Source organism: Oryctolagus cuniculus, chromosome 1, assembly GCF_964237555.1.
Source record: "Oryctolagus cuniculus chromosome 1, mOryCun1.1, whole genome shotgun sequence".
Lineage (NCBI taxonomy): Eukaryota > Metazoa > Chordata > Mammalia > Lagomorpha > Leporidae > Oryctolagus > Oryctolagus cuniculus.
Window position 1 is genome coordinate 136,521,304 of NC_091432.1, and position 16,222 is coordinate 136,537,525.

Below are 16,222 nucleotides of genomic sequence, written 5' to 3' on the forward strand. Positions count from 1 at the left end.
AGTAAACAAGATGTGACATATCAATATAATGGAACATCATTCAGCAATTCAAAACATCAATGAGGAGAGTGCTGCAGGGTTAAGATACCACTTGGGAAGGCCCCATTCTGTATCAGAGTGCAGGGTTCACGCACAGCTCTGCTTCTAACGCCAGTCTCCTCCTAGAGGCAACAGCTGATGACCACTCAGGGATTGAATCCCTGCTGCCCACAGGGAAACCCAGATTGAGTGCCAGCCCAGCCCAGGCCAGCCCAGTCCCAACTACTATGGGCATTTGGAGAGTGAACCAGCAAATGGAAGATACCTCGCTCTCTGTTTCTCTCTCTCTCTCTCCTCAAACAAAATGAAAAGAAAGGCCAGTGAAGTTCTGACACATTGTACAAGGATGATCCTTAAAAATGTTATGCTAAATGGACTAAACATAAATGTGAAGACCTGAAGCCATAAAACTCTTACAAGAAAGCAGGGGGAAGGATTATCTGTATCTTTCTTCCAATGATTTTTTAAACTGAGACACCAAAAGCATGACCATCAAATGCAAAAATAAACAAATGGAAATATACCAAACAAAAGCACAGCAAACAATTGACAAAATGGAAAGGCAGCCTATGTATGGATTAGGATAAAATGTCTGCCAAACATATACCTTATAAGGGATTAATACACAAAATAATAAGGAATTAATACAACTCAACAGCAAAAAAATGAGTGCCTGATTTAAAAATGGGCAAAGGATCTGAATAGACATTTTCCCAAAGGCAACATAAAAATAGTTAACAAGTATAAGGGAACTTCAATAAGTTCATGTGAAATGGAATTGAAAGATGAGTTTATTTTCATACCAAAAAAATTTGAAATTCATGAATCAAGGATCTTCAAAAAGTTCATGAGTAATGCACATGATGAAAAATCTATGCACGTACTTGAAAAACTTTACTTAAAAATAAACTTATCTTTTGCCAGCACCGCAGCTCAATAGGCTAATCCTCCACCTGCAGCACCGGCACACCAGGTTCTAGTCTCAGTCGGGGCGCAGGATTCTGTCCCGGTTGCTCCTCTTCCAGTCCAGCTCTCTGAAGTGGACAGGGAGTGTAGTGGAGGATGGCCCAAGTGCTTGGGCCCTGCACCCCATGGGAGACCAGAAGCACCTGGCTCCTGGCTTTGGATGAGCGCGGTGCGCTGGCCGCAGCGGCCATTGTGGGGTGAACCAACGGAAAAGCAAGACCTTTCTCTCTGTCTCTCTCTCTCTCAATGTCCACTCTGCATGTCAAAAATAAATAAATAAACTGATCTTTTAATTTCATTTTTTAAAGATTTTATTAATATTGAAAGAGAGATCTTCTATCCGATGGTTCACTCCCTAGGGCTGCAACAGCCACGGCTGGGCCAGGCCAAAGCCAGGAGTTAGGAGCTTCATCTGGGCTCCCACGTGGATAACAGGGGCCCAAACACTTGAGTTATCTTGCACTGCTTTCCCCAGGTCATTAGCAGAGAGCTAGACTGAAAGTAGAGAGGCCAGGATCGAACCATTGCCGTTACGGAATGTCAGAGTCACAAGTGGTGGTTTTACCCACTACACCCCACAACACTGGCCCCTTATTCCTATTTTTCCACTAACTTTTTAAAGTCTGATCCCCTCAGAAATAAAAAGGCATTCACCATTACTTACTAGGGCAATTCAAATCAAAACCACAATGAGGTATCACTTCAAAACATTAGTATCAGAGAGACAGATCTACAAATTGCTTCATGGTGCCTCTAGGTATAAGGATTGAGAAAGGCTCATCTAGTTACTAGTAGGCAGGGCTAGCACAGACCAGAACAGGCCCAGAGTGGGTCTACCACAAGCGAGCACAGGTGGAGGCTCCTCATTACCACAGACTCCTCACCCCAACAGCTTCCTGATTCTACAATAGCAGTCAAAGAAATGAAGAATTGGAAGCAACTTCACAACTAGGTAGGAAGCACCCTAGTCACAAATGAGACAGTACAACCTTCCTGCCTGCATGCTAAGGTTTTGAGAGTTGCTCCTCCAAGGTCAGCCTAGGAGTGCGCATCTGGCAAAGCAGCTGGTACGCTGCTTGGGAGCCCCACATGGCACACTGGGGTGCCTAGGCTTGAGTTCCCACTGCCAGCTGCCTGCAAATGTGCACCCCAGCAGGCAGCAGATGATTCAAGGGCCTGGGCCCCTGCCACCCACACAGGAGGCCCCACACTGAGCTCTGGGCTCCTGGCTTTGGCCTGGCCCAGTACCAGTTATTACAGGCATTTGGGGAATGAAACAAAGATGGAAGATACCTATCTACCCTCTCCCCCACCCCACCCCTCCACTTCTTCTACCTTTTAAATAAAAATAAATAAAAACTTTAAAAACTCAATCTAAAGTCTCCTTCTTTAGATCTCCCAACAATTCTATCAGCCACTTAGTGCCTGTGCCAGATACTGATTTACTGTTCCTCATCTCCCAATCTATCCTTTTTTGTCTGCTCCATGAAAATGGATTTCTGTTCATTAAATATTTTTCCTTTGCCAGCTGGCATGGTATTAGGCTTCGTCGGCAGAGGGCACCAGAAAGGCGTTTTGGGGAAATTCTGCTTCGTGGCCCCAGGGCCTCAGCTGCAGCAGGCTTCTAGCGGGACCCCACTCCTACAACATCAGGGCTGCTCCCCCGCCAGGCTTCTGCAGTATGCACACCCTGGGCAACAGGAGCCCAGACAGCTTTGCGGCACAGAAGCCTGGTGAGACATCCCAGTGAACAGCATTCCCTGGCACCCCGAAGGGCAGGGTCCCAGCAAGATCCACTAGTGAGGAGCCATTACTACTAGCCTTAACCTTGTCCTTTTTCTGATTTAAAAAAGATCGACTCATTTATTTGAAAGGCAGCTTTACAGAGAAGGGGCGGGGTGAGAGAGAGAGAAAAATCCTCCATTTGCTGGTTCACTCCCCAGATGGCCACAACAGCCAGGGCTGAGCCAAACCACAGCCAGGAGCCAGGAACTTCATCCAGGTTTGCCACGTTGGTAGCAGGGGTCCAGGCACTTGGGCCATCTTCCGCTGCTTTCCCAGGCCATTAGCAGAGAGCTGGATCAGAAGCAGAACAGTCGGGTCTCGAACTGGTGCCCATATGGGATGCTGGCTTTAAAGGCAACAGCCTGATCCCCCAGACCCACTCCTGTCCTTTCCAACAAGGGCTAGCTCTGGAAGGTAAGCAAGCATTCTACTCCTGTCCTGGGGTGGCCCTGCTCCTCATATTTACTACTCCTTTGTTCTTTAATCTGTACTTCTTACCAGGAAATTCCTCACTGATCCAATCCCATCATATAGTCAATAATGATTCATTATTCTTTCTACCTCCTGATTGAACCCTACTGATCACACCCCAACAATTCTCTCTAGTAGTTAATAGCCAACAGCAATCTCTCTGCAACGGTCCCTTCACAGTTGAAATAAAGAACCAAGAAGAGAGAAGGGTAGGTAGTACAATATCCTAAGAGATAAAGTTGTGGCACCAATATTTTAATTAGGAAGTGACAGTAATTATACACACCCAGGATACGAACTGCTGGTTCATATTCACAGGTCAGCCTACTAAATACTCTAATTGTAATATTAACTTCATCTTAGAATACTATCATTCCTGCCATGCTTAACCTCTACTTTAAAACTTAGGGGACCAACATCGTGGTGGAGCAGATAAAGCCAATGCCTGCAGTGCTGGCATCCCATATGGGCACCAGTTTGTGTCCCGGCTGCTCTTCTTCCAATCCAGCTCTCTGCTATGGCCTGGGAAAGCAGAAGATGGCCCAAGTCCTTGGGCCTCTGCACCTGCATGGGAGACCCAGAAGAAGCTCTTAGCTCCTGGCATCCCATCAGCCCAGCTCCACCCAATGCGGCCATTTAGGGAGTGACACAGCGGATGGAAGACCTTTCTCTCTGCCTCTTCCTCTATATAACTCTTCCTTTCAAATAAATAAATACATCTTTAAAAGAAAAAAAGAGAACATTTAAAAAATCGCCCACATCCCACACTAGAGTACTGGTTCATTGCCTAGCTCTGGTTCCTGACTCCAGCTTGATGCTCATACATACCCTAGGAGGCCGCAATAAGGACTCAAACAGTGAGATTCCTGCTACCCATGTGGAAGATGTGGGCTGAGTTCCAGGCTGCTGCTCTAGGCATTTGGAGAACGAACCAACAGATGGGAGCTCTCTCAGAGCTCTCCAGCCTCCCTGCCCCGTCTCTCAAATAAATAAGTTTTTTTTAAAGTGCCCACTATATGACTCAACTAGTCCACTCCTAGGCATATACTCGAAAGAAATGAAAACATACGTCCTCATAAAAACCTGTATGAATGTTCAGAAAAGCTTTATTCATAATAGCCAAAGAGAGAAAACAATTCAAATGTATGTCCTTACAAAGGAATATTAGTTGGTGATGCAAAGAACTTAAATATTGGCACAGTGGTTAAGATGCTGCTTGGGATGCCTGCCTCCAACAACAGAGTGCCCGGGTTCAATCCTGATCCCACTCCCAATCCTGCTTCCTGCTAATGGAGACCTTAAGAAGCAGGAGGTGAGGGGCCGGTGTTGTGGCGCAGTAGGTTAATCCTCCACCTGCACCGCTGGCATCCTATATGGGAACCGGTTTGAGTCCCGGCTGCTCCACTTCCGATCTAGCTCTCTGCTAGAGAGCTATGGCTTGGGAAAGCAGTGGAAGATGGCCCAAGTCCTTGGGCCCCTGCACCCATGTGGGAGACCTGGAAGAAGTTCCTGGCTCCTGGCTTCGGATCAGCTCAGCTCCAGCCGTTGCGGCCAATTGGGGAGTGAAGCAGCAGATGGCTGACCTTTCTCTCTCTGCCTCTCCTTCTCTCTCTGTGTAACTCTGATTTTCAAGTAAAATAAATAAATCTTTTTTTTAAAAAAAGTATACTTTATGCTGTATACTATAAATGTATAATTGGTATGGTATGTAAGTTATACCTCAACAGAACTTAACAGTCTATGTGGGAACTTTAATAATTCAAATGTTCCTTTATGCTGCCTCAGAGTCTGCCTCCTATGATACAATACAATGCAAAACAAAAGCAGAATTACTAACCCACAAGGTCCTTGGAGATGAACTCCGAATTATCCAGCAGAGGTGCAGAGCCTCACTGAAACATCCATGTTTCTTTTTTTATGATTTATTTATTATTTATTTGAAAGTCAGAGACAGAGAGGGCAGAAAGATCTTTCATCTGCTGGTTCACTCTCCAAATAACTGCAACAACCAGGGCTGGACCAGAACAAAGCCAGGAGCCAGGCACCCCATCCAGTCTCCCACATGGATGCAGGGGCCCAAGCACATGGGCCACCCTCTGCTGCTTTCCCAAGTGCATTAGCTGGCAGCTGGATCTGTGGAGCAGACAGGACTCGAACCAGTGCCCATACAGGAAGCCAGCATTGAAGATGGCGGCTTAACCTGCCACACCCAGTGCCAGCCTCCATCCATACTTCTACATAAAGATTCACGGTGTACAGTTCCCTAAAGTGGGATGTCGCTAATGTATGAGTTGATTTTTTATATATTTAGAGGTGGTTTATGCTAGAATTAATTGTAGGGTAGGCATTGAGTGCAGCAGCTGAGATGCAGGTTGGGACGGCCACACGCCCCCTCAGAGTGCCTGGACTCTAGCCCCTCCTCCACTTTCCAGTCCAGCTTCACCTTGACTCTCACCCTGGAAGGCAGCAAGGAATGGCTCCAGCACCTGAGTCCTTGCCACCCACAGGGTAGATCTGTATTGAGTGCCAGCCTCCTACTTCAACCTGGCCAGCCCCAGCTACCTAATTCTTTCTCTCTTTCCCTCTCTCTCTCACCCTCTGACTTTCAAATACAAGTACAGATAAAAGTAAATACATTTAAAACTTGTTAATACAGGAATTGGACCTTAACAGCAGAAAATCATAAAAGCAGTATCAGCCTGCTCTAGATAGCCTAACAAAAAGCACCTAACAAAAAGCAAACAATTTTGTCTGCTCTATTGTTAAAAAAAAAAAAATACACATTATTTGGCCGGCGCCGTGGCTCACTAGGCTAATCCTCCGCCTTGCGGCGCCGGCACACTGGGTTCTAGTCCAGGGCAGGGCGCCGGATTCTGTCCCGGTTGCCCCTCTTCCAGGCCAGCTCTCTGCTGTGGCCCGGGAAGGCAGTGGAGGATGGCCCAAGTGCTTGGGCCCTGCACCCCATGGGAGACCAGGAAAAGTACCTGGCTCCTGCCGTAAAAAAAAAAGAAAAAAAAATACACATTATTTGAGGTTATCCTGATCTTTCGCTCTCAACTGGAGCTAGTTCCACAGCATGATGGATCTAAAAGCTGTTCTGGTCTCACTGACTTAAGACTGAAATCAAGCCCATCAGCAAGCCAGCAGGCACTGGTGTGCACACACAAGGTATTAGAATCTCACACACTTAAGTTGTCCTAATTTTCATTCTGCAGAAAAGTCAAAGAAATTCTGATGCCTACACTAAAATTCAAGTTGTATAGTCTAATTACATGACTAGTTCACATACACAAGTTTTTAAGTTAAATAAACTGCTAAAAAAATGCAAAGAAACACACAGCTCACGCTTGCAAGTTCAATCTAAATCGTTTAAATAGGTTCAGTGTGAGAAACTATCATGCCCTTTCATTGTCTTTGCTTACACGCCCTGATCCAGTTCTCATTCCACCACAACAACTTCACTATTTTATGCTCATCTATTTACACAAGGATTTCCCTGCCAAATACCATTAGACAAAAAGTTTCCAGTGCTGAAAAACATCTGCAGAACATTGGTCTACTGAACAATGATAAGCTTGACTGTAAAATATTAGATACTGCCCTGGCTGGACTGTGGAAAACAGAGCAAACACTGCAGCTGAAGATCCTGGAAGCTGGTTGGAGAAAATAAGAACACTGAGAGTCATCACCTTCTGTCAACTTCTCATCACCGCTTCATGATCGGAAAGGAAATCACTTTTAGGAACACTCAAAGGAAATGTCTATTTCGCTATTCCCCAATACCAGCTCTATCACTGAAATGCAAAATGGCAAATCCATGCATGGCACAGCCTGTGATGCTGGCACCCTGTATGAGCACTGGTTCAAGTCCTGGCTCCTCTACTTCTAGTCCAGCTCTCTGCTAACGCACCTAGGAAAGCAACAGAAGATGGCCCAAACACCCACATGGCTTCAGCCTGGCCCAGCCTCAGCCTTTGAGGCTACTTGAGAAGTGACCAGTGGATGGAAGATCTCTCTGTGTCTTCCTCTAACTCTGATTTTCAAACAAATAGATGATTAAAAGAAAAAAGAAGGAGGGAAGGAAGGAAAGAACAAAGGAAAGGCAGACCAGCAAATCCAGGTTATTTAACAAGAAGCAACCCAAAGAAGATGCCCTTGACAACACCACTAACGAAAAAGTGAGAAATCTTGAGTACAAGAGGCAAATAACACCTGTAATCTAAAGAAAGAGGACTACCATTTCCAGCAACAGTCATGGAGAGTACTACCTTAGATTAATGTTTAAGGAAGAATACAAACACTGGAGAGGGTTTGAGTGATATTAACCTTGTCTAAATTACTGTAGTGAGGTACACATTTTCATCTAGTTACCTTACTCACATGACATCCACTGATTGCTTTATGAAAGTTTTACCCCAATCTGCAAAAAGGCAAATTTAATTTACCTAATTACTGTTATCAATTTGAGGAAAAAAGGTTAGAGTCAATCTACAAAATAAAAAGAAGCTTTTACGTTTTCTCTTTCCTGATCTTGCATCCTAATGGAAATCAAGTAAGTCTGGATGGATGGGTCAAACCTGTTCCACAAAAAAATGTTCAGACACTTTATAAAAAACTTTTTTTTTGCTCTATGACAAAGAAATGGAGCCTCGTGTCTGGAGAAAAGGGTCTCATTACACTTCAATTTAATTAAATAATTTGTTTAGAAAGTTTTTGTTCAACCCAGATTTCAAATGACTGTCTTAAGACTTAACCAATGCTGAAATCCTAAGTCTATATATGAATGACGCATGATATTAAAATTCTTTTTTTTTAAGGTTTAATTAATTTAATTTGTGAGGTGGAGTTACAGTGAGAGGGAGAGACAGAAAGAGATCTTTCTTTTGCTGGTTCACTCCCCAGTTGGCCGCAACAGTCGGAGCTGGGACAATCTGAAGCCAGGAGCCAAGAGCTTCCTCTGGGTCTCCCACGTGGGTGCACGGGCCCAGGGACTTCGGCCATCTTCTTTTGCTTTCCCAGGCCACAGCAGAGAGCTGGATGGAAAGTGGATCAGCTGGGACTAGAACCAGCGCCCATATGGGATGCCGGCACCTCAGGTGGAGGAGTAACCTACTGCACCACAGCGCCTGCCCCAGATCAAAATTCTTTTTTTTTTTTTTTTTTTTTTGACAGGCAGAGTTAGCCAGTGAGACACAGAGACAGAGAGAAAGGGCTTCCTTTTCCATTGGTTCATCCCCCAAATGGCTGCTAGGGCCTGCACGCTGCGCCGATCCGAAGCCAGGAGTCAGTTGCTTCCACATGGTCTTCCATGCGAGTGCAGGGCCCACGCACTTGGGCCACATCAGAGAGCTGGACTGGAAGAGGAGCAACCGAGACAGAACCGGTGCCCCAACTAGGACTAGAACCCAGGGTACCAGTTCCACAAGCAGAGGATTAGCCTAGTGAGCCACAGCGCCCACCCCAGATTAAAATTCTTAACTTGAAATTTTCTCTGCCTCTAACCTATGATGGTGCTCATTAAAATGAATAAAATTTTTTTAGGGAAAGTACCATATCTCAAAATCAGTCCCAGTAGAAATCCAAATATTCAGGACATGAGGAATAAGAAAGCAATAAGGCATATAGAAAGCAATCACAGTAGTAAAACAACGGAAATATGTTCTCTTTATCAGTAATGAAATGTACATGGACTAAATTTGCCAACCAAAAGACAGACATTGGAAGAGTGTAGATTAAAGAAAATCAATTCCACTAAATGTCACCTGTAAGATTCTGACTTTGGAGTCTGTCGCTCCCCCTCTTCGCGGAGGAACGACACAGGACCCTGCGCTGTTCTTTCGTCTGCTCGGCCCTCCCCGGGTTTGCTGCTGGTTCTTCCCGGGTTGGCTACTATCCCTTCCACCTCCGTGGAAGGGCAGTTCCCCCTGGCCACATTCCCCACTTCCGCAGGGGAGCGGCACACTGCCGGCCGGCTCTTCTCGGGGGCTGCACAGGTGTTCCTTCAGCTAGATGTTCCCCTTAGATGTTCCCCATAGATGTTCCTGATGCATGCCGTCTCTCTCCTCCTTTATAGTCCTCCTCTGCCAATCCCAACTCGGCTGCCCACACGCCGAGTACGCTGCTCTCCAATCAGGAGCAAGTCCTACAGTTTATTAGTTGAACTGGAGGCAGCTGTGCGGAAGCTGTTTACTTCTCTCCCAGCGCCATATTGTGGGAGAGCAGATGCATAGAATAAGTCTTAATTCCAGTAACTCAGTCTAGTCCGGTTGCTCCCCACAGGAGTCAAAGGCACAACAAGGTTCAAAGGGAATGGATGGAAAAAGATACCCCATGCATACAGTAACCAAAACTGGGCAGCAGTGTCTACTCTAGTATCAGACAAAATGGCTGACAAAAAATCAAACAAGGATGCCAGAGACAAAGAATATATTAATAAAACAAGATATTACCAAAAGGTTCAGCAGAAAGAAGGTATAATTATCAACCTATACAAATCTAATAATAGACACCAAAATATACGAAGCAAAAACTGTCCGAATTAAAAAGGGAAACAGAAGATCTGGAAACAAATCAGCACATGAAAGAGACAGCTGCACTCCTCACAACAGCCAAGCTATGGAATCAGCCCAGATGCCCACTGATGGATAAACACGACGTGGTATACGTCACAATAGAATACTATTGAACCATAACAAGGAAGGAAATCCTGACATTTTCAGAGATGTAGACAGAACTGTAGCTCGTTCTGTTAAGTGAAACAAGCCACCTGCAGAAAGACAAATACTGTAGGTTCACATATATATGGAAGCTAAAGCGGGTAAAAGCCACCACTTGCAATGCGGCACCCCACATCAGAGAGCGGCATCCCGGCTGCCCTGCTTCCAATCAGGCAGCGGAAGGTGGCCCTGCCACCCAGGTGGGAGACCAGGATGCAGTTCCTTGCTGATGGCTTCAACCTGGTCTACATCTACCTGCTGTGGCCATCTGGGGAGTGAACCAGCACACAGATCTCCACCCACCCACTCACCCACCACCACCATTCTGCCTTTCAAATAAATACATTAATTTTTTTAAGTAGTCCATCTGAACTTAGAACAGTGTTCACTAGAGGTTGGGTAGGATACGGGAATAAAAAGGAGCTAAATAATCGGTTCTGAAGCAAGTCAGACAGAAGTACCAAGTTCTAGTGTGAGGATATTAGAAATACGCTGTGAAGGAGACTGCTTATCTCAGAGTGAACATACTGCGGCTGAAAAAGCTCTGGTTTGATGCTTAAACGACCAATCCCCCCCCCCCCCAACTTTGAAGATGAAGAAGGTAACCCTCTCCATTATTGCAGTACAAGTTGTGGAATCTCTTGAGTGCACAGACTGTCTAGTTGTATTTATCAGACTATTTCTACTGATGGAGTGCTCCAGGTAAGGAAGGGAAACACTGCTTGTTTTCATTTGCCTGATTCAAGTGTCTGAGAAACCACTCTCTCTTGTTCTCCCAGGCTGCAACGGAACAACTGTACCAGGGTTTGGGCACTTTCTTTTCTTTATAAAACATGCTCAGCAAACTGCACCAGTTAACTAGGGTTTGGTAAATTGTTATGTTAACAATTATGACATCTGCAATGTTTTACAAAGCAACTAATTTAATAAAATCACTATTGTGAGGACTTCTCATGTAACACACCATGGAAAAAAAAGTCCACTGATAATGACTTCAGATTCCATACCACATAACCTTGAGAAAGTACAGTTGATTGAGTTTTTGGTATAAAATCAAACAAGAACATCAACAATTATCTGAGAAGGCTATTACTACGTCTTTGCCTTTCCCAGGCATTAACTGTGTGAGGCTGGATTTTCTCCAGATGCTTGTTCATACTTCAACCTAGAGAACTGACTGCAACAGACTTGTAGAAGCCAATATGACAATACAGCTGTTTCTATTAAACCACACAAAAAAAGAGTGAGAACACTACCATTTTTGTTTTCAAAGGTCATTTTTCATTAAGAATATGTTGTTTGTGTTCATATATAATGAGTTTACAAATGCCATTTCTAGTGAAGTAACAAAAATTTTATATTTATTTTGATTTACAATACAGTAAACATACACATATAATCCACCAGTTGCTCATTCAGGGTCCTCACTAATTTTTGAGGCAGGTAAAGGAGTCCTAAGACCAAAGGTTTGCAGACATCTGATTTAAAGGACAGAGAATTGAAACTGGTTAAGCATTCTGCAACTGAAAATCTAAAACCGGAAATGCTCCAGGATGCTAAACGCTTGGAGGGGCCATAAGACTCCAGAGGTGGAAAATTTCAAACGTGATCTCACACAATCAAAACACAGCCACACTCGGGGCTGGCACTGAACGTGGCGAGTTAAACCACCACCTGTGACGCCAGCATCAGTTCTAGTCTCCGCTGCTGTTTCCAATCCAGCTCCTCTAAGGCACCTGAGAAAGCAGTGGAAGATGGGCTCCTGCCACCCACTTGGGAGACCGGGACGGAGTTCCAGGCTCCCAGCTTCAGCCACTGTGGCCATTTGGGGAGTAAACCAGTGGACGGAAGATCTTTCCGTCTCTCCCTTTCTCTGTAATTCTGCCTTTCAAATAAATAAGTACATCTTTTTAAAACACCTTAAAGACATAGCCATACCAAAAATATGCTATGAAGCTATCTTCAGGCTACATGTATAAGGTGAATACAAAACATAAATGAATTCTATGTTTAGACCCGGGTCCTATTCCCAAGGTATCTTATTACAGATATGCAAATATTCCAAAATCTTAAAAAATCCAAAATCCCAAGCATTACAAACAAGGGATACTCAACCTGTATCAGACACAGCAAAGCAAGAAGAAAAGCAAGTACATAAAATCATTAATGGAAAAAAACTTTCTAAGGAAAATTACACAAAAGCTGAAAATGAACACAAAATCAAATCAGAACTAACCTCATTCTATGCAACATAAAAGATCATTAGATGAAAGTCATTTTGCATGCATTCTAGAAACATGTACTATGCTGATCAGGTAAGCACAAACATACCCATTAATAGTTTGATAGACACTATTTTTGATAGCAGTACACGACAGGCAAAGAAACACCCAATAACAAACTCAAGACCAGATGATTAAAATAGCAGCCATCACCCACAGGAGGAGGCGGTCCAAGGTTCTGTCAGAGGGACAGACAGGGATATTTCAGCACTTCTTCAGCAACAGGGGCCTCCACTGCAGGGTCTAAACTGTTCTATTTAAAACTGCCTCACAGGTGCCAAGGCAGGCCAGTGACGCTAACTTCTCAGCCCCACAGAAGCAAAAGGTTGACAATGGAATGAACCTGTCTGCAGCCCAGTGTATCCTTTGGAAGACCAAGGAGAAGCAGCAGCAGCCCTGACAGGTATCAAGCACATGGGATTTACCAGGCACTATGGGCTAGACTCATCTAACACTCTAGATCACCTTAAGGATACACACCATTATTATCCCATTTTCGGAGTTGAGAAAATTGAAGTGCAAAGAGGATAAATACATCGCCTAAAACTAAGGCAGGATTCAAACTCACTCTGGCTCTAGGCCCAACCTTGGCTACCACACTACAGTACACAGACAAGTACCACACATCACACATCTTGGACTCCTCTTCCCTCTGCTAATGGAGGTAAACCTATTCTTACATGGCAATTCAGCTCAGCTAGATTTCTCTAAAGAGAATGAATGACTCAAGCCAGTTGGAACAGCTTCAACAAACTGCTACCACCAAAGTTTTCGTTGCATTAATACACTTGGCTGTTTCTGCAATGACCACCAGATACCATAGCAATTTCAAGTTTCAAGTCTGCCCCTTCATGTCCCAGTTCAGAGTTCATCCGGGATGGCTCTATTGCTGACAGAATTTTGAGGGCCTTAAAAATGAACCTATATGTCGGCACCATGGCTCACTAGGTTAATCCTTCGCCTGCGGCGCCGGCACACCGGGTTCTAGTCCCGGTCGCTCCTCTTCCTGTACAGCTCTCTGCTGTAGCCCTGGAGTGCAGTGGAGGATGGCCCAAGGACTTGGGCCTGCACCCTCATGGGAGACCACAAGAAACACCTGTCTCCTGGCTTCAGATCAGCGTGGTGCACCGGCCGCAGTGGTCACCGTGGGGTGAACCAATGGAAAAGGAAGACTTTTCTCTCTCTCGCACTGTCCACTCTGCCTGTCAAAAAAAAAAAAAAAAATGAACCTATAACTTCACCGTGCAATCTGCCTCTCAAGAAGTGCAACAGGAAACTGAACAAGTCATGTAAGAACTCTGGCACACCCCGGCAAGGCAGTGATGACGGCTCAAGCGCCTAGATTTCTGCCACTCAAGAGCTTGCAAGAGCTGGACGGAGCTGCCAGTTCCAGTTTCAGTACTGCCCGGCCATAGCTGTTAACCGGCATTTGAGTGAAGCACTGGACGAGAACTGTCTTCCAAAATACATCGGTAAAAACTTAAAATAAATAGAAAAAAAAAAAAAAACCCTCTGCCTTAAGGGTGACAAATAAGGTGTGGATAAGCCAGCATGATCTGACAGTCACTCTACACGGGAGATGCCTAAGGGTGGATTCTCCAGGGTCTGTGTAGTTTCAACATTTGGCACATGTTTTTAAAATAGGTACCATGTAAAGCACCTAAAATAAATCACTGGTTTGACTTACAGAGCTGAAAACATTCCACAGCACAATCACAAAAATAACTTTCTGGTTTTCCAAAAAAAAAAAAAAAAAGGAGCGAGAGAGAGAGAATTTCTAAGAATAATTCCGAGGTTAACAAAGAAAGTACTGATGGTTTACAAGAAGTGAAAGCGAGCGATCAAAAAGACTGAAGTCTTGTAAGTAAGAATTGCTGGGCACCGGAATCAAACGTTCCTACAATTTTGAACTCCTGCAGAACAAAAAAAAAAGCGCGGGGTAGGGAAGAAAAATAAATAAAAAGCATGCATGCACGCACACAGAATTAGTGCCGTATTGCAAAAGAGAATGTCCGCGTCAGGCCCGGAGCCAGCCGCGGGAACGGGAAGTGGGCTCAGCTGTCCAGACGCACAGGGATTCGCCCAGCACCTCCCGGGACGAGAACCCAGCGACGCAGACGTCCCGGGGCCCCGGCAGCAGAGCCTCTGCGTTCGGGTTCCACCGCCGCTGCGAACCCGCAACCCCGGCCGGCGGCTGCGGCCAGACTCTGCACTGTCATCCCGGCCCGGCCGTGCGGCTGGGGCTCCCGAGCCGGCGACAGGCGCCCACCTAGCCCGCCCCGCGGAGCGCCGCGTCTCGCCGGCCGGCCGGGGGCGCCGGGCAGGGCCAGCGCCTCAGGCCCCGCGCCGGGCCGTCCCCCGCCCCCCGCCCCGCCGCCCAGCCGCCCCGCCGCCCCGCCGCGGGAAACGCGCGTCACACACGACCTGTCAGGTGAGGGGCGGCGGCCGGGGCGCTCACCGGCTCCGGATGGGGGCGCTGGCTGGGGGCCGCGCCGAGCGCCGCACCGGGCTGCTGGGCGCTGGGCGCTGGGCGGCTGCTCGCTGGGCGCACGCGGATCTGTCGCCGCCCGCTGTCTTCATACAAAGCCCGGTGGCCAGCGAGGCGGCGGCGGAGACGGCGGCTGCAGCGGCGGCGGCGGCGGAACCTGCCCGCATCCCGGGCAACGTCAGCGCGGCGCCCCGCCCACCTCACGCCTCGGCCGGCCGACTCGGAGGCGCGTGCGCGGCAAGGGGGCGAGCGCTCCGCGCGGCGCCCCGCCCACCTCACGCCTCGGCCGGCCAACCCGGAGGCGCGGGCGTGGCAACGGGGCGGGCACTCTGAGCGGCCGGCGGCGGCGGCGGCGCGCGCAGTCGGAGACGCCACCGGAGAACTGGCAGCGCGCGCATTTCCCCCCCACCCCGTGCCTTGCGTCTTGCACCCGCGCATGCGCTTGGGCACCGCCCAACCGCCCGAACCGAACGGGACGGCGGTGCGGCTCCCCACGTTCTTGCCCTCCCCTCTCTGTGCGCCCCCAACAAGGGCTTCACCCCACTCCCCGCCTTTTCCCAGAACTAGGCCGGCGCCCACCCGACCATCCCCAGTCACCGGGCAGAAATCACTCTCACCACGTGATGCATCCAGCTTGGGGCGGGGTCGCTGGCAGGGGGAAGTGGGGATCTCGGCGCTCCCTGCGGCCCGCCTGGTCTCCCCCCACGGCCCCGAGGAGGCCCCGGAGAGGCTGGATGGGACCTGGCGATAGCACTGCGGAGCACCTTGGAGAAGCACGCAGTGGCACCGTGCGGCCCAGCTTCATTTCTGGGGTGTCGGGTGCTCTACAGCTGGCTGACCTGTTCTCTGTGTGCCCACGTGGACCACAAAGACGGCCCTGCGGCGCTGGCCGCTGCCCCCGCACGGGGAATGGCTCCTGGGCAGCCAGAGCCATGTGCCAGGGGAGAGGGGGAATCAGTGACAGCGACTTCGTTTGGCTTTTGTGCTGCTGTCTATGGTGGCCGCGGGCCGGGGGCGGTGGGGCGGGGGTACGCAGTCAATCCACTGCCGCCGGCTACAGGAGTTCAGCGGAGAGCCGCGAGGTTTTTTCATGTTTTCTTGCCATTTGGCTTAAACAGAATTAACGCAGGTTCACAGTGCAGTGCAGCGTGCCCCCTGCAGATGCACGAGAGACTGCCATTTTGTAAACCCTGGTTTCCCGCGTCCTGAGCGCCCACAGGTAGGTTACGGGATTGAATTTTCAGCAACGGCGGCCCCCGCGCTACACAATCTGAAAAGGCAGTATCTGAGAGCACCTAGGTGAGACTGTTGAACACTGTGCAAAAACTGAATATATGTGATCTATGAGACATGTATTTAAAGAACTGTTCCTAAACGAATCAGCCCGCAATAAGCCTTATGTGTGTTGGGGGCTGGCACTGTGCCACAGCAGGTTAAAGCCCCAGCCTGCAGCCCAGTTGGTCCACTTTCAGTCC

At 47.6% G+C, this 16,222-nt stretch overlaps 1 protein-coding gene across 8 annotated transcripts in view; it reads right to left on the reverse strand.

Moving 5' to 3' along the window:
* Positions 1 to 14,958, reverse strand: part of AGTPBP1 (ATP/GTP binding carboxypeptidase 1) — a 183,332-nt gene extending 168,374 nt beyond the window's left edge. For 4 of the 8 annotated variants that reach the window (XM_070049190.1, XM_070049173.1, XM_070049182.1 and 1 more), the window contains exon 1: positions 14,718 to 14,958. In XM_070049190.1, the coding sequence (XP_069905291.1) occupies positions 14,718 to 14,914 (197 nt within the window). In that variant the 5' untranslated portion in view covers positions 14,915 to 14,958. Of the gene's footprint in view, positions 1 to 14,683 lie in introns of all 8 variants that reach the window. The other 4 variants (XM_070049205.1, XM_070049197.1, XM_070049170.1 and 1 more) reach the window with 3 other exon arrangements.
* Positions 14,959 to 16,222: the final 1,264 nt, after the last annotated feature.